Genomic DNA, 19,120 nt, shown 5'->3' with positions numbered 1-19,120 from the left:
AGCGCCGCTCCTTCCTCAGGTGAGTGATACACCTGATCAATGAAGGGGCAGTGCTCCCAAAGCTCGTGAAACCAAATAAACCTGTTGGACTTTAACCTGGTGTTGTGAGACTTCTTGATGTGAAATGGGAGCTCATATCACCTAGGTGTCGCCCTTGCAGCTGACAGGGGCCGTAACTCCCATCACCTGGGTGGCCTGAGCAGGATTCGGAGATGGGAGGGGAAAGATATTACGCTAACCTACCAGGCCACTCGGTTTCGGTGAAAATGCACATTGTGATTGTTTGTGCATAGCTTTTCTAATTGACGGATCTATGCTTTCTGCAGTTTTCGCAAGTTTGTTGAAAACAGCGACGAGGACAGCGACGATGGTGACTTTGGTTTTCTGAAACCGCGGGTGAAATCTAAAGAGGAGAAGGTGATTATTTCTTATCCATTTCCTGGTCGCTCTGCAGCAATAACTGTGTGGGGAAGGTGACAGGTCTGGGGATAATGCAGGTTGTCACACCCATTAGCAGCAGAAATTTTCTTTTTGTGTGGCAACTAATTTATCACTCAGTTTCACATTGTTATAAAAGCAAAATGCTGTGGATGCAGGAAATGGGATGGGCAATAAGTGCTGGCCTAGCCTGCAACACCCACATTCCATCAGCAAATTAAACAAATCTGAAATAAAACCAGAATGTGCTGGAAATACTCAGCAGGTCTGGCAACATCTAGAGAGAGAGAGAGAGACAGAATTAATATTTCGAGTTGAGTATGAAGATGACTCAAGACATCAACTCTTGTCAAATATGCTGCCAGACCTGTGGCATATTTCCAGCTTTTCTGTTTTCATTTCACATTTTTATTGTTGCCTTAACACTCCATACAAAAATTGTAATATTTCCACAGCATTGTGTACTAGAACCAGAGGGCACAACCTCAGGCTAAAAGGACGATCCTTTAAAACAGAGATGAGGAGGAATCTCTTCAGCCAGAGAGTGCTGAATCTGTGGAGCTCTTTGTCGCAGAAGGCTGTGGAGGTCAGGTCATTGAGTGTCTTTAAGACAGAGATAGATAGGTTCTTGATTAATAAGCGGGTCAGGGGTTATGGGGAAAAGGCAGGAGAATGGGGATGAGAAAAATATCAGCTGTGATTGAATGGCGGAACAGACTCGATGGGCCGAATGGCCTAATTCTGCTCCTGTGTCTTATGGTCTTGTGTCAACATACGTGAGACATGTTATGCTATGTTCCATACTTATTGTCAATGCAACATTTCAAAGAAGTGGTGGCTGGGGAAAGGCCGAAATGAGCAGAAAACAAATAATCCTTTCTATTAATTAATAAGCTAACGCTCAACACATCCCACTTTCAATATTCTAATGACACAGGTTTTGGGGTCAGTGCTGATTTCGGTTACTGAGCAACATTGATCTTGCTTAACCGTATTGTTTAAAATCAGGCGGTCTAAATTTTTAGGGTAAAGTTAAAGTAAAGTTTGTTTATTAGTGTCACAAGTAGGCTTACATTAAAAAGGCAATGAAGTTACTGTGAAATTTCCCTAGTCGCCGCAATCCGGCGCCTGTTCGGGTCAATGCGCCTAACCAGCACGTCTTTCAAACTGTGGGAGGAAACCGGAGCACCCGGAGGAAACCCACGCAGACACGGGGAGAAGGTGCAGACTCCGCACAGACAGTGACCCAAGCCGGGAATCGAACCTGGGTCCCTGGTGCTTTAAGGCAGCAGTGCTAACCCACTGTGCCGCCCTTTTACTTTCCCGTTTCCACATTTTCATTTCTTCCTCATGCCGTACAGTTGTGAAAAGTGTCTACTATTGCTGGAAAAAAAGCGATATGCTGTTGATGTTTTTCATCTTGCTGTCATCAGGACAGATGCAAGAATGCCAAATTTCATAGGGAATAACAATTTATACTGCTCTAAGAAAGGGGTGCTAATTAGTTGGCAAGTCGGCTCTAACTGGCCAAGCTATTGCCATGGTGAATGTATCAGGAAGTTAAAGTTTATTTATTAGTGTCACAAGTTGGCTTACATTAACAATGCAATGAAGTTACTGTGAAAATCCCCTAGTCGCCACACTCCGGCGCCTGTTTGGGTCAATGCACCTAACCAGCACGTCTTTCAGACTGTGGGAGGAAACCGGAGCACCGGGAGGAAACCCACGCAGACACGTGGAGATCGTGCAGACTTCGCACGGACAGTGACCCAAACCGCTAACCACTATGCCGCCCCTCCGTGCATTTGTGTATCCCAAAAAGGTGCAATGTCTGGTCTTATTCCTTTTACCTTCAGAGGACAGGTCCCTGCATGTGAATATATGTACCTTCTAGCAAGTGAGCTACATTGTGAGCCTGACTGATGATCTTAGATTGGCTGTTCGTGTAATTCTTACCACAATCAGATTTGTCCAGCAAGTGCTGTCCAACCGCAGAATCCCATCTAACATTCGACATTATGTTCTGAGTGTCCGAGCACAGATTGGCTGAGTACAGTCAGTGCTTTGTCTATTGCAAACGGCCAGCTGCTTGATACGATCCACCAGTCATTGAGACATACAGCCTGGCATTGCGCCAACACTGAAATTTGTGTACCGTATTACTCATTGTGTGGGAGACAGAATGTCTGTTTTTGGCTTGGCGACAGGATCCTGTTCGTGAAAAACTCCACTTAGTGGAAAGGTCCACTGCACAGCAATGCTCAAACTTTTGAGAGACTTTACCCTGAGATTGGGTACTTTTCAAGTCGTTAGCCGTAGCTCGTTGGTCGGCATGTGCGATACGCAATAATCTGATCTTGTAGCAGTTTTCCTTCAGGATAGTTTTGATGCACGCCCTATTTCAGCATCAAGCTGGCAGGGTGAGCAAATGGCTTGGGGTCCAATTTACGAGGTTGCTGATGAGGACAATCTGGTAGCCCGTGGAGCTGTAGGAATCCCAATGCATTTTGTAATGGTAGGCTTGCAACAGGCAGTAGTGGAGAACCCATTAGCAGATTTCTCAACGAAGGAAAGGGAGCTCATTGGACTTCTCCGTTTCAAAGATGAACTTGACTGCGTGATGGGTCACAATAAGGTGCGCAAGGAAATTCTTACATTCAGCGACAGATTCAGCTGTAGCAAGCATGTCATCTACGTATCGGAAAAGGGGTAAGAAGTTAGGGGCCCTTCTATCAAAAACACATTTCTCATGGCAGTCGACAAAAATGTCTTATTTTTACAATAATGATCAATCGTTGTTCCACTTTCAAAGGAAGAAGAGGAAGAATCCTACATTAACTGGTTGAAAGGGCAAAATGATTTACAAGCAAAAGAGGATATGCAAGACATGGTGAGCACCCTCTCTTTATCACTATTAACTTGGCATGAGCAGACATGAGATCTCTGTGTGTGTATGTATGATCTCATAATATTAAAAATGAGCGCAAAAGATGTTCCCCTCGCTTGCTTCTTTTAGATGATGGAAAGGTTTTGGGGAGTCTCTGATCTGATCTTGTAGCCACATTATTTATGTGGCTGGTTCAGCTACGTTTCTGGTCAATGGTGATCCCCTCAGGATGTTGATGGCAGAGGGTTGGTTTCAGCAATGGTAATGCTGTTGATTGTTCAGGGGTGCTGGTTAGATTCTCTTTCTTTGGAGATAGTCATTGCCTGGCACTTTAGTGGTATGAATGTTGCAACAAGTAAATGCATTACGCGATGTGGTACTTAACCACACTAAAGAGGTTTCAAATATAATGGTCAGAATTCTCCCCCAAAAATTCCAAGTGTCGAATTCATGGGAAAACTGGAGTAATTCACGCTGGTTTCTTTTCAGTGGGAGTTCAAGCGCCTCCCCGCCCCGATCGCTGGCCTCCCTCCCTCCCCCGACCCATCCCTAGGCAGAGTGGCAGTGGGACTTCCCGCCCCATGGCATTGCCCCTGCCTGATGGGCAGTGCCAAGGTGCCCCCTGGGGGCATGAGCACTTTGCCCCTTGGGCAGTGCAAGGGGGGACAGGCTGGCACTGCCAGGGTGCCCATGCCCAGGAGCACCGATTGCCCCCCCCCCCCCCCCCCCCCCCCCAATCACTCCAGCAGGGTTGTCCTGATCGTTCTCCGAAAGTGGGAAGCTAGTGTAAACCCTGCTAGAGTGAAACACTCTGGTGGAGTGGGAGAGGCTACGGGCTCAGAGAATTCAGTCACGGGCCCGTTAATTACATTTATATTAAAATGGCACACCTGGTCATCCCGCCGGTTTCCAGCACAGACGACGCCAGGAATCCAGCACTGGGAGATGCGCTCGCGGCGGGAGTGCATGCATGAATCCAGTGCATGCCCGCCCGCGCGATTCTCCCATTCCACTGCACTAGAAAAATTGTTTTCTTAGCTGATCCTGGCTGGAGCAGTTGCTCCAAAGGATTGTAATATCCCTGAGCTGTGGATGGGAGAGAAAATGGTCAGATCAGTGACCCGTTATAAAGCAGGCACATGCAGCTGTCTAACTGGGTGTTCACATAAAGGATGGCCACAGTTGCTCGTGCCTCAGTCAGTGCTTCAAGGAATGGGTGATGTGGAGATGCCGGCGTTGGACTGGGGTGGGCACAGTCAGAAGTCTCACAGCACCAGGTTAAAGTCCAACAGGTTTATTTGGTAGCACGAGCTTTCGGAGTGCTGCTCCTTCATCGGGTGAGTGGAGAGTTGGGTTCACAAACACGGCATATATAGACACAGATTCAATTGCAAGATAATGGTTGCAACGCGAGTCTTAACAGGCAATCAAGTCTTTACAGGTACAGACAATGCGAGTGGAGAGAGGGTTAAGCACAGATTAAAGAGGTGTGTATTGTCTCAAGCTAGGACAGTTAGTAAAATTTTGCAGCCCAGGCAAATGGTGGGGGTTACAGACAGTGTGACATGAACCCAAGATCCCAATTGAGGCCGTCCTCATGTGTGCGGAACTTGGCTATCAGTTTCCGCTCGGCGATTCTGCGTTGTCGTGTGTCTTGAAGGCCGCCTGTAAAATCTGTACCTGTAAAGACTTGATTGCCTGTTAAGACTCGCATCACAACCATTATCCTGCAATTGAGTCTGTGTCTCTATATGCCGTGTTTGTGAGCCCAACTCTCCACTCACCTGATGAAGGAGCAGCGCTCCGAAAGCTCGTGCTCCCAAATAAAGTCTGTTGGACTTTAACCTGGTGTGGTGAGACTTCAAGGAATGGAGGACGTTAATATTTAAAAAACCTCTCTCTTACAGTTTCATGTAGCAATACAGCAACTTCACTTGCGTGAAGTTGTGTATAAGGCTCAGAGGTATTTTGTGATTACCCTGCAATAATATCGGAGATTAGATCTGTAAGTTTCTGTGCTTCGAATGCTTTCATGCACGAGAGTTTCAGTCCTCTGAGAGCTTTCCATTGTTGACCGCGCATTTGCTAACATCACCGAGTTTTGCATTTCCCTTGTGTTTGATAACTGAGTTGAATTGATTCTAGTCGAAACAATGGATCTCTTGATGTCAGCAAGTGTCATTGGCTCACTGTGGTTGAATGTATTTACCCGACAAGGAAGTGTTTCACCAGTACTCTGGCCAAATTTTAATCCCGAAATAGCCTCGCGTATAATTTTGTCTAAAAACTGGCTGCCCTCAGGATTAATCTGCTTTTAAAGATGAGCTATTTCCCATTTGAATACTTTCTTAAATAAGTGACTTTGAAAGAAAGTTTTCTTTTAAATGAGTGTTAAAGCAACTTATTTTTTTTAAACCAGGAGTGTTCAAAGTTTGAGTGGTTAGCACTGCTGCCTCACAACGCCAGGGACCCGGGTTCGATTCCGGCCTTGGGTCACTGTCTGTGTGCGTGCGTGTGTGGAGTTTGCAAGTTCTGCCCGTGTCTGCGTGGGTTCCTCTGATGCTCCGGTTTCCTTCCACGGTCCAAAGATACGTGCAGGTTAGGTTGATTGCCCATGCTAAATTGCCCCTTAGTTTCAGGGGGATTAACAAGGTAAATACGTGGGGTTAAGGGGAATAGGGCCTGGGTGGGATTGCTGTCAGTACAGGCTCGATGGGCCAAATGGCCTCCTTCAGCACTGAAGCGATTCTATGATCCTAAAGTGTAGCCCCTGGACCAGGTGAAGCTTTTCAGTGAGGGGCCTACCCTGTGTATATACCAGTATCGAAGTCCAATTACTTTTAAGATTGTCCAAAGTAACACTTTGTCTCATGCTTCTGTCAAGCTACTTGTTCTTTTACATTACAAGAGTCAGGTAAATGGTGTTAATCAGCACATGGTGACTTCTATCAGTGTCTTTCCTGATTTGTTCTTTTTATTTAAATGTAAACCTTGTTTTACAAACACCGTTCCTGGTCAAAATTTAAGTGCCTTCTAGTTGGGTCTGCTTTGAAATATAAAATCGCCGACTTCGAGGAATTTCTCCCTTTAGCACTGGATGGCCTGATGGTGACGCAAGGGCAGAGACTGTGCTGTTGCCTAGACCCATTTGGAGGCGGGCTGCACTGTAGTACTTTAGCAGCATGTCACGCTGCGCATTCTACGTGTACAGAATTGCAGGATTCATCGCAGACGTTGTGTCAAGTTGCATTCCACAAACCTTTGCTGTCCCTTTAGTTGCAGCATTGCCCAACTCAAAACTTGCAGCATTACTTAACTCGAATGTGCTGTGATGGGCATGTGCTGATGAAGCACAGGCAGTCGCTGTTTCCATGCTTGTTAGTAACCTGCTTCGAGTTGCATTGATCTAAGTCAGAGGTTACATTATTTGTGCCCTCTCTCTCTCTCTCTATCTGAAATATATTAGTTATAAAGTTCCCCTTCACCACAAAATCACTTTCTACTGTTGGCACATGTAATTTATGCATAAAGTGTATTGAGAAAAATAATGTCTTGAAATGTAATCTTGTGTAAACCCAGGTAGCATCAGATTATATTGTTAAGGTTAGCGGGCAGCATGGTGGCACAGTGGTTAGCACTGCTGCCTCACAGCGCCAGGGTCTCGGGTTCGATTCCGGCCTCGAGTGACTGTTTGTTTGTGTGGCGTTTGCACATTCTCCCCATGTCTGCGTGGGTTTCCTCCGGGTGCTCCAGTTTCCTCCCACATGTGCAGGTTAGGTGGATTGGCCATGCTAAATTGCCCCTTAGTGTCCAACAATGTGTTATTTAGGTGGATTAATCATGGTATATGCACAGAGTTGTGAGCACAGGGGGGGGAGGAGGTGTAGAGCGGTGTTCGGGTCTTGGTAAGATGCTCTTTTGGAGAGTGGATGCAGATTCGATAGGCCTAATGCCTCCTTCTGCACTGTAGGGATTCTATGTTAATATAGTCAATATTGGGGCGGCACAGTGGTTAGCACTGCTGCCTCACAGCGCCAGGGACCAAGGTTCAATTCCAGCCTTGTCTGTGTGGAGTCTGCACATTCTCCCCGTGTCTGCGTGGGTTTCCTCCCAAAGTCCAAAGATGTGCAGGTTAGGTGGATTAGCCGTGCTAAATTGACCCTTAGTGTCCGAAGGTAAATAAATGGGATTATGGGGATAGGACCTGGGCGGAAGCTCTGTTGGAGAGTTGGTGTAGACTGGATGGGCCGAATGGCCTCCTCTATATTATAGAGATTCTATGATAATAGTTCTGCTGGTCACTGGATAACGAGACTGCTGCAATGCACTGATCTGAGGATTTAGTGGTCTCTTGTTGGAATGGTGTAATATCTTTGCCTGAAGCTTCCCTCCCTTTGAGGGAAGTGTCTTGCCTGCGCTGCTCTCTCTTTCCCAAGGCAGCACCCAGAATGATAACCTTTTAAGTCTATTTCCCGGCTATGCCGCACCACTGTAGCACCTTGCTAAGTGTTTATGAATTACTGAAGTTACTCCAAATATATTCCTTCACTGATTCCCAATCTTTTGTGATGCAGAAATATCTGCGCGATTACTGGAATGATCCTCAGCTGGACGAGGGAGAGAAGTTTCTGCGGGACTATATTCTCAATAAGAGATATCTCGATGAGGAGGAAGAGAGGTAAGATAAGTGCCAGTGTTCAAATTCTTTCGCAAACCAAAAGAGAAAATGCTGGAAAGTCTCAGCAGGCCTGACGGCATCAAAGTCTTTCATCTGCCCATCGTTTTAATTTGACGTTTTGATTTATTATTGTCACGTGTATTGGGACACAGTGAAAAGTATTGTTTCTTGCGTGTTATACAGACAAAACATACCGTTCATAGAGAAGGAAAGGAGAGAGTGCAGAATGTAGTGTTACAATCATAGCTAGGGTGTAGAGAAAGATCAACTTAATGCAAGGTAGGTCCATTCAGAAGTCTGACAGCAGCAGGGAAGAAGCTGTTCCTGAGTCGGTTGGTACGTGACCTCAGACTTTTGTATCTTTTTCCCTGACGGAAGAAGGTGGAAGAGAGAATGTCCAGGGTGCGTGGGGTCCTTAATTATGCTGGCTGCTTTGCCGGGGCAGAGGGAAGTGTAGACAGAGTCAATGGATGGGAGGCTGGTTTGCGTGATGGATTGGGCTACATTCACGACCTTTTTGTAGTTCCTTACGGTCTTGGGCAGAGCAGGAGCCATACCAAGCTGTGATACAACCAGAAAGAATGCTTTCTATGGTGCATCTGTAAAAGTTGGTGAGAGTCGTAGCGGACATGCCAATTTTCCTTGGTCTTCTGAGAAAGTAGAGGCGTTGGTGGGGCTTTCTTGACTATAGTGTCGTCATGGAGGGACCAGGACAGGTTGTTGGTGATCTGGACACCTAAAATCATGAAGCTCTCGACCCTTCCTACTTAGTCCCCGTTGATGTAAAACTTTGTTCCTTTTGATGATGTTCGAGCAATTTGAAAATAAGGTCCTCCCTCTGAACTCGTTGAGGTAATAGTGCGTGACAGTGTTCATGTTGGAGCCAAAGTGTTTATCTGAAATGATTTAATGGCATCTTTAAAATAGTGCAGTAGAAAGATGAACTATGGACACAATCAGCTGCTTCATTGCACAATACACCTTTAGCCATTTAAAATTGAATATCAGCAGTGGTATTTTTGTTGAGCGTTGCTATCTTTTTATCAGTTTATGTTCTACATCATTTATAAGGTAAAGCTCAATAACGCTTACTCAGGGGTTGGCTTTGACCACAAATGGCAAGAGTGCACTTTGGAAGTTTTGCAAAGATTAGCTGTAGCAATTAAAAAAAGATATATCTTTACATTTACGTAACAACAACTCAATGTAGTGAAAGGTCCCAAGGCCTTTCACGCAGGCATTACAAAGCAAAGTACACCAATCAAAGAATGACACGTAAGGAGATATTGGCCAGGATTTTCCACTCCCTCCCATCCCCCTCGGTGTGTTTTCCAGGGGTGGAGTTTCATAGAATCCCTACAGTGCAGAAGGAGGCCATTCGGCCCATCAAGTCTGCAGCGACCACAATCCCACCCAGGCCCTATCCGCATACCGCTACTTATTTACCCTACTAACCCCCTGACACGAAGGAGCAATTTAGCATGGCCAATCAACCTAACCCGCACAACTTTTGGAGTGTGGGTGGAAACCAAAGTACCTGGAAGAAACCCACGCAGACATGGGGAGAAGGTGCAAACTCCATGTAGGCAGTGACCCAAGCTGGGAATCGAACTCTGGTCCCTGGTGGTGTGAGGCAGCAGTGCTAACCTCTGTGCCACCCTTGGCTTGGCTCGCCATTGGCTGCTGGTAGGATCTTCCAATCCCGCCGCAATCAGCAGTCATTCGCCAGGAAACCTACCACGGGTAGTGAGTCGGGGGGGGGGGGGGGGGGGGGGGAGGAGAGAGAGAGGGGGGGAGGAGAGAGAGGGAGAGAGGGAGGGAGGGAGGGAGAGGGGGAGAGAGGGGGAGGGAGAGAGGGAGAGACAGAGAGAGAGACAGACAGGGCCATTATGTGTGGGTTAGGTGGATTGGCCGTGCTAAATCGCCCCTTAGTGTCAGGGGGACTAGCTAGGGTAAATGCATGGGGTTACGGGGATAGGACCTGGATGAGAGAGTTGTCGGTATAGGCGCAATGGGCCTAATGGCCTCTCTCTGCACTGTGGGGATTCTATGATTAGGTCAGATGACATTACCTCGACTGTCTTTACTCTAATGTCATCCGCTCCAGGGGGAAAACTATGGTATGTTAATTCTATAGTCTGGATACATAGGGCATTATTTATGTACCTCGAACACGTATAAATAGGTGACAGCTGGGACACTGGTGGTGAGAGGCGCACTGTAAGACTGAACAAAGTCAAGAACCTCTCTCAATAAAGGAAAGCTCTGTGTCTTGGTTTTGACTTCACCAACCAGCTGGGATTCTATTAAAAGCAAAGAGGTGTGGGGAGGGTCTTCCCGAGCTAGACCCAGGCAACTGAAGGCATGGCCACCGTTGGTGGAGCAATTGAAATTGGGGATACTCGAGGGACCAGAAATTACAGGTGGTGGGCGGCACAGTGGTTAGCACTGCTGCCTCACAGCGTCAGGGACCCACGTTCAATTCTGGCCTCGGGTAGGTGACTCTGTGGAGTTTGCACATTCTCCCCGTGTCTGCGTGGGTTTCCTCCGTGTGCTCCGGTTTCCTCCCACACTCCAAAGATGTGCAGGTTAGGTGCATTGGCCATACTAAATTGCCCCTTCGTGTCAGGGGGGGATTAGCAAGGTAAATACGTGGGGTTACGGGGATAGGGCCTGGGCGCGATTGTTGTCAGTGCAAACTCGATGGGCCAAATGGCCTCCTGCACTGTATGGATTCTATGTTGAAGGGATTACAGAGATGGTGAGTTTATGGGGGGGATCCCTTTCTTCATTGTTTCATGGGATAGGGGCAAGCCCAGCATGTGTTGCCTATCCCTAATTGACCTTGAAGTGAGTTGCTTGCTAGGCCAATTCAGAGGGCAGTTAAGAGTCACATGTAGGCCAGACCGGGTAAGGATGGCAGATTTCCTTCCCCAATTCGTGAACCAGATGGGGCGATCTCTGATAACTGTCACCATTACTGAGCCTATCTTAATATTCCAAATGTATTAATTGAATTTAAATTCCGCCAGCTGCTATGGTGGGATTTGAACCCATGTCCTCTGTGTCCATTAGCCTGGGCCTCTGGATTACTAGTTCAGTGACGTTGCCACAACGCTGCTATCTCCCCATGCTTCACAAACAAGGATGATCATTTTAAAGTCAAGACATTGCATTGACTGATGTAAGTCAGCCCACACGGGTAATAGAGGAACAGGGATTATATTCCTGTCACGACTTCAGGTTAACCTCAAGTGCCAATGAAGTGCTTTTGAAGAGTTGTCACGGCAGTAATGTAGGAACTGCAGTAACCAATTTGCAAACGGCAAGGTCCCACAAACTGCAAAGCAATAAATGACCAGATAATCTGACCTTAATAATGCTGGTTGAGGGGTAAATAAAAAGTAAAGTAAAGTTTATTTATTAGTCACAAATAAGGCTTACATTGACACTGCAGTGAAGTTACTGTGAAATTCTCCTAATCGCCACACTCTGGCGCCTGTTCGGGTCAATGCACCCTAACCAGCACATCTTTCAGACTGTGGGAGGAAACCGGAGCACCCGGAGGAAACCCACGCAGACACTGGGAGAATGTGCAAACTCCGCACAGACAGTGACCCAAGCCGGGAATTGAACCGGGGTCCCTGACGCTGTGGGGCAGCAGTGCTAACCACTGTGCCACCGTGCAGCCCCAGGACACGGAAAGGCACGTTGCCACTGCTCTTTGAAATATTGCCATGGGAGCTCTTACAACACAACGTTTTGGCCTCAACTACTTTCTGTGGGAGTGAATTCCACACATTCACCACCCTCTGGGTGAAGAAATTTCTCCTCACCTCAGTCCTAAAAGGTTTACCCCTTATCCTCAAACTCTGACCCTCTAGCTCTGGACTCCCCCACCATCGGGAACATTCTTTCTGAATCCACCCTGCCTAATCCTGTTAGAATTTTATTCTGAAGGAAAATTGCTGTAAATTTGACTTGAGGAGGGGAAACCCACCAGCCAAAAGTTCCTGCTTCTGATCACCCCACTGAAACATTGGTGCAACAGCGTCAGGGTCCTTTATCTGTGGTGCCCTTCACAGCTGAATAGCATGTTGCAATTCACTGGCCTTGCACATGAGAAATGGCCATTTGGTTGAGGTAAAAGGGGGTATACTATGGAGCCCCTATCAGTCTGCATTGGGCTGCACGGTGGCACAGTGGTTAGCACTGCTGCCTCACAGTGCCAGGGACCTGGGTTCAATTCCGGCCTCGGGTCACTGTCTGTGTGGAGTTTGCACGTTCTCCCCGTGTCTGCGTGGGTTTCCTCCAGCTGCTCTGGTTTCCGCCCAGGGTTCAAAAATGTGAGGATTAGGTGGATTGGCCATGCTAAATTGCCTCTTAGTATCCAAAGATGTGCAGGTTAGGTGGATTGGCCATGCTAAATTGCCCCTTCATCATAGAATCCTACAGTGCAGAAGGAGGCCATTCAGCCTATCGAGTCTGCACCAACCACAATCCCACCCAGGCCCTATCCCCATAACCCCATGCACTTACACTAGCTAGTCCCCCTGACACTAAGGGGCAATTTAGCATGGTCAATCCACCTAATGCACACATCTTTGGACTGTGGTAGGAAACCGGAGCACCCGGAGGGAACCCACGCAGACACGGGGAGAACATGCAAACGCCATGTTGTTTCCTCCCACAGTCCCACAGTTTCCTCCCACAGTCCAAAGATATGTAGGTTAGGTGGATTGGCCATGCTAAATTGCCCCTTAGTGTCAGGGGCACTAGCTTGGGTAAATGCATGGGGTTATGGTGATAGGGCCTGGGTGGGAATGTGGTCGGCGCAGACTCAATGGGCCGAATGGCCTCCTTCTGCACTGTAGGGATGCTCTGATTCTCTGATTCCACACAGACAGTGACCCAAGCCGGGAATCAAACCGGGTTTCTGGTGTTCCGAGGCAGCAGTGCTAACCACTGTGCCGCTTAGCGTCCAAAGTTAATGCAGGTTAGGTGATTGGCCATGCTAAGTCTTCCTTAGTGTACAAATGTGTGAATTAACCATGGTAAATGTACGGGGTTACAGGGATAGAGCTTGGGGGCGTGGGTAAGATGCTCGTTGAGAGGGTTGGTGCAGACTCGATGGACCGAATGCCCTCTTTTATGCACTGTGGGGGATTCTGCTCTCTATGGCTGGAGTCAGTCACAATGTAAGCAAATGGAGGGACAGGCTGGGTGTGCCTCCTACACTGTGGTTCCTTCACTCCTAACTTGCGAATCGGATTCCTGCAGCTCGCCGAATGTAACTTTGGGTGAACCGTTGAATGTCAAGGTTTAGGGCATTGGCAGGTCGGCCACCTGGGACAAAGGATGTGTGAAACCTTGACACAGTGTTGCCTGAGGGAGTAACAACAATTTACTGAGTTCAGGCGCTTAGCTGTCCAGTTGATTGGCTGCTCCGAAGTGTTGCATAATGAGTTGCTGCTGGTTTCGAAACCTGGTTGGCTAATTTCTTCAGCGAGTCATCAGATGTCCCGGCCAATTAAATGCAACCTGAGGATGAGCGGGAATTACGAAACTGGGTGTTCAAAAATACATTACGAAATTACTTTCTTCCCTCCCTTGCTTGACCTGGGTCAGGGGGAGGGTTTGCAAAGATTTATCTTTTGAGGTCTTGTCCAATGAAATATTAGCTGGCGACAAGCGGGGAATTTAAAAACTGCTATTCTAAGAGTTAAAACATTACATACTTACCTCCAAAAAGAGAGCTTACCTAACCCAGGTCAAGGGGAGGGTGCAGGGACCTCCCGACTGTGGGTGTAAATATCCAACTGCCTGATTCCAATCATGTGCATTCAGAAGATTTGGCCAATGAGATATAAGACGGCTATGAGCGGGATTTACAAAACTGCTATCTTAAAATTTAAAAATAATTACTTTTTTCCCTCCTTGGTTAGATGAAGGGGAGGGTCTCGGGACATCCCACTCTGCCGATGTCCCTCCCATAACCCCTGCTGCTGTAAGATGGGGAATAGTTCATGCAGGTGAAGGTTCTGCTGTTGCACCCCTCCAGTCATAGAGTCATAGAACCCCTACAGTGCAGAAGGGGGCCATTCGGCCCATCGAGTCTGCATCGACTCTCTAACAGAACACCTTACCCAGGCCCCTCATCCTTGTAACCCCACACATTTCTTGTGGCCAATCCACCTAACCTACACATCTTTGGACACTAAGGTGCAATTTAGCATGGCCAATCCAACTACACGGCTTTGGACTGTGGGAGGAAACCGGAGCACCCGGAGGAAACCCACGCAGACACTGGGAGAACGTGCAAACTCCACACACACACACACACACACACACACACACACACACACACAGAGTCACCCAAGGCTGGAATTAAACCCAGGTCCTGGAGCTGTGAGGCAGCAGTGCTAACCACTGTGCCACCGTGCCGCCCTTGTAAATTTCTGTGCCTCTCCAGTTCTGGCCTCTTGAACAGCTCAAATTTTCATTGATGGCTGTATCTTCTGCTGCCCAGCCCCAAAGCACTGGAATACCCTCTCTACATCTATCTGCTTCTCGACTTCTCTCTCCATCTTTTGATGCCCCTTTAATCCAAACCTTTGGTCGTCTGTGCCTAATGTGAATCAAATTTTAGTTGATAAATGCTCTTGTCAAAGGCAGCACCACCATGTGTAAATATTAGCTTTGTGAGTTTGCTTGGTAACTTCATCAGCTGGCGTATCACTCTGCCCTACAGACTATCTGGGGCTCTTTGTTCCAATCCATAATATGTGGGGTGTTAGCTCACCTCACCTGACTCAATGGTCAAAGCCTCACCAGCCCTTGACAAGGGAAGAAAATTAGTCCATTAAGATTTCAGATTTCCAACATCCGCAGTATTTTGCTTTCATTTCCGATTCCAGTTCTTAATTACCCACCTCAAAATGGAAGCTTCCAGAATGTACATAGCTCATAGTTCTGTGGTGCATCAGTGCTGATTGCATGCTATTCCTTTTGGGTTGCATGGGATATCTAGCACAGAAACGGGTTATTCGCCCCCCCAACTGGTCCATTCTGGTCTTTATTACTACATTTGAATTCTCTCCCATCTTTCCTCATCTAACTTCTCTGCATAACCCTCCTAAATCTTTCTCCCTCATGTGATTATCCAGCCTCTCCATAACTGCGTCTCTACTTAGCTCAACCATTCCCTGTGGTAGCGAGCTCCATATTCTCACCACTATCTGTGTAAAGAAGCTCCTATATTATTTTATCATTTATTCGCTCGTGGGATGTGAGTGTCGCTGGCCAGACCAGCATTTATTAAGACCATAAGACATAGGAGCGGAAGTAAGGCCATTCGGCCCATCGAGTCCACTCCACCATTCAATCATGGTTGATTTCAACTCCATTTACCCGCTCTCTCCCCATAGCCCTTAATTCCTCGAGAAATCAAGAATTTATCAATTTCTGTCTTGAAGACGCTCAACGTCTCGGCCTCCACAGCCCTCTGTGGCAATGAATTCCACAGACCCACCACTCTCTGGCTGAAGAAATTTCTCCTCATCTCTGTTCTAAAGTGACTCCCTTTTATTCTAAGGCTGTGCCCCCGCGTCCTAGTCTCCCCTGTTATTGCCCATCCTTAATTGCCCTTGAGAAGGTGGTTGTGAGCGGCCACCTTGAGCCGCCTCTGCAGTGTTGTTGGAATACCCGCCGTGCTGTTGGGAAGGGGGTTGGAAGTTAGACCCAGAGGAAGTGAAGGAACGGCAATATAGTTCCAAGTCAGAACTGTGTGAGGCTTGAGGGGAAGCTTGAAGATGGTGGTGTTACCATGTATCTGCTGCTTTTGTCCCTCTGAATTCCCAATTTGATCTATGGTGATTATCTTACCTTGGTCTCCAGTTTTGTCCCTTTCCTTTAGGGCGGCACGGTGGCACAGTGGTTAGTACTGCTGCCTCACAGCGTCAGGGACCTTGGTTCGATTCCCGGCTTGGGTCACTGTCTGTGTGGAGTTTGCACATTCTCCCCGTGCCTGCGTGGGTTTCTTCCGGGTGCTCCGGTTTCCTCCCACAGTCCGAAAGACATGCTAGTTAGGGTGCATTGGCCGTGCTAAATTCTCCCTTAGTGTACCCGAACAGGCGCCGGAGTGTGGCGACTAGGGGATTTTCACGGTAACTTCATTGCAGTGTTAATGTAAGCCTACTTGTAACACTAATAAATAAACTTTAAACGAATAGTGTGAGCCAATTATCGCAAAGCAACCTCCAACAAACAGCAATGAACAGATAGTCTATTTCCTCCGGGTACTCCAGTTTCCTCCCACAGTCCAAAAATGTGCGAGTTAGGTGCACTGGCCATGGTAAATTGCCCCCTTCGTGTCAGGAGATGTGTAGGTTAGAGGGAGTCGCAGGGTAAATGAATGGAATTGCGGGGATGGAGCCTGGGTGGGATTGTTCCCGTTGCAGACTCGACGGGCTGAATGGCCTCCTTCTGCAATGTAGGGATTCTATGTTTTTGTTCCCGCAAGAGTTATGGGTGGAGATCAGAGTGGGATGTTTCCAGCCTTGCTCCTGACCCAGTGTATAAGTGAAACTCATGGAAACCATTGAGGGAAAAGTGTAGATTTACTTTGAATGACATAATTCCTGCTGTTTGCCAGTTGATAAACCGCAGGTGGATACAATGCCAGGCTCGACAGTGATAACCTTTATGTTTCAATAGTCAGGTTTTTTGGCTGAAGCCCCGTAGCCATTTGGTTGCCAGTGCAGATAAAACTGCATCAGCAGAAGTAGATCCCTTCAAGACCGGAACAGAAAAAATTAAAGATTTTAAAATCAAAGTCCAGTAATGTTTCAAACATTGTGTCAAATTTGAGAGTTACCTTCAGATTAAGCGGGATTAAAGGTTATGAAATAATTAGACTAGAGTATGCAGACAAAATTTGACCTTCATGCTAAAGTCATATTGAGCTCTGCTGTAAATGCCCCGCACAGCAATCGGATATCCTGCCAATTATCAAGTTTTAGGCCTATATACCATGAGACCATAAGACATAGGGGCAGAATTAGGCCACTCGGCCCATCGAGTCTGCTCTGCCATTCAATCATGGCTAATATTTTTCCCATCCCCATTCTCCTGCCTTTTCCCCATAACCCCTGGTCCCCTTATTAATCAAGAACCTATCTATCTCTGTCTTAAAGACACTCAATGACCCGGCCTCCACAGCCTTTCTGCAGCAAAGAGTTCCACCGATTCACCATTCTCTGGCTGAAGAAATTCCTCCTCATCTCTGTTTTAAAGGATCGTCCCTTTAGCCTGAGGTTGTGCCCTCTGGTTCTAGTTTTTCCTACTCGTGGAAACATCCTCTCCACGTCCGCCCTATCCAGGCCTCGCAGTATCCCGTAAGTTTCAATAAGATTCCCCCCTCATCCTTCTAAACTCCAATGAGTACGTACAAACAGAGGATTTTCCAACTATATCTCAACAGAGAGGCATCAGCTTTGGTAATGGAGCAATTGTAAACTAGAAGCACCCTACATTGCACCAGTCTATCCAGTTAAACCAGAAAAAAATATTTGGTCCCTGCGTGACATTGGCATACTAGACTAGGAACTGCATTGTCACTGTCCGCTTCATGCAGGATGCTAGCGGCAGCAGAGGGAGACATTCAAGCCAAGTCTTAATCTGCAAAAATCAAAACCTTCACTTGCCTCCTCCTCCTCTTCCCCCTGAAATGTGTTCTTAAACTTGTACACTCTAGGGCAGCTTAACTGCTTTTACTCACCTTTTGAAAGACCCATCTGGTTCACGAATGTCCTTCACGGAAGGAAATCTGCCGTCCTTGCCTTGTCTGGCCTACATGTCACTCCAGAGCCACAGCAATGTGGTTGACTCTCAACTGCCCTCCAAAGGGCAACTAGGGATGGGCAATAAATGCTAACCCAGCCAGCAACGCCCATGTCCCATGAATGAATAAAAAAAACTGACTCAGAAACTCTGTCAAGTATGTTTCAAGGAACCACCCATTCTAGGTTTATATTAGGATCAATCATTCTGTGCATCAGCTGGTTCATTGAGATTCTTGTGTAAAATGACGATGTGTACCTTGTTTTGATGATCAGTCATGGTCGTAACGAATGGCGGAGCAGGCTCGAAGGGCCAGATGACCTCCTCCTGCTCCTGTTTTCTATGTTTCAATGTTTTGACATTGAGAGGGAGGGAGGGGGGGGGGGGGGGGGCGGAGGGGAGAGGAGGGGTGGTGGGGGGGGGGCAGAGAAAGATGCCCCTGCTCGTTTACCCACACACTTGTTTGTGCGTTCATATATAGAACGAGTGGATTTTTTTTTCCTGTCGTACCAATGCAGCTCCCTCCATTTTAGGCAGGTTGATGCAAGCTTATGATTTGTTTCCTGTTTCCTTGTTTTGATCTCGAAGAATTCCTACCTATGATGAGATTGTTCAGGATGAAGTGGACGACTCTGAAGATGATGGGGAGCAATTCCTGAGGAGGCAGGAGGACTTTGAAAGAAAATATAACTTCAGATTCGAAGAGCCCGATGCAGAATTTGTAAGCCGATAACTGTTTGTCTATGGGTCACATTTCATCTCTGGCTTTGTGGGTCTCGATTTCCAACAGCTGCTCTTTTATTTATAGATTTAAGTAAAGTCCCGCATTCCCTGTTTGTTCTGCTGAGTGAGCTGCATAAAGCCATCCTGGTCCTGGCTAGTGGAAGGGGCTCTAAAGTTGGACTCGGCACCCCCTTGGTAGAGGTGGGGGGGGGAGCAGGAAAGAATTGACAAAGGATTCCTGCCCTCTATCACTGCCCTTGACAGTATCAGGCTCAACCACAGCCTGACTATATATCAGCTCTCACATGAAGCAGGGCTGCCCAGGAAAGAGAGATCACAAAGGGAAAGTGCTGGAAAATCTCAGCAGGTCTGGCAGCATCAGTGAGGAGAGAAAAGAGCTGACGTTTTGAGTCCGGATGACCCTTTGTCAAAGCTAAAAGGCATAGAAAGTGGGAGATATTTATGGAATCATTGAATCCCTACAGTACAGAAAGAGGCCATTCGGCCCATCGAGTCTGTACTGGCCACTGTCCCACCCAGGCCCTATTCCCGTA

General features: G+C 47.3%; 1 protein-coding gene and 1 long non-coding RNA gene across 5 annotated transcripts in view; one reads left to right on the top strand and one right to left on the bottom strand.

The window, feature by feature from the left end:
- LOC144507797 (uncharacterized) overlaps positions 1-19,120 on the bottom strand; it is a 266,778-nt gene that overhangs the window by 144,183 nt on the left and 103,475 nt on the right. The window lies entirely within an intron of this gene.
- kri1 (KRI1 homolog) overlaps positions 1-19,120 on the top strand; it is a 57,744-nt gene that overhangs the window by 13,150 nt on the left and 25,474 nt on the right. For all 4 annotated transcript variants that reach the window (XM_078235051.1, XM_078235052.1, XM_078235050.1 and 1 more), the window contains exons 7-10: positions 327-417; positions 3,251-3,328; positions 7,900-8,003; positions 18,432-18,564. In XM_078235051.1, the coding sequence (XP_078091177.1) occupies positions 327-417; positions 3,251-3,328; positions 7,900-8,003; positions 18,432-18,564 (406 nt within the window). The remainder of the gene's footprint in view (positions 1-326; positions 418-3,250; positions 3,329-7,899; positions 8,004-18,431; positions 18,565-19,120) is intronic.

This window comes from Mustelus asterias, chromosome 19 (assembly GCF_964213995.1).
Source record: "Mustelus asterias chromosome 19, sMusAst1.hap1.1, whole genome shotgun sequence".
NCBI lineage: Eukaryota > Metazoa > Chordata > Chondrichthyes > Carcharhiniformes > Triakidae > Mustelus > Mustelus asterias.
This window is presented reverse-complemented; position numbering and strand designations above follow the sequence as displayed.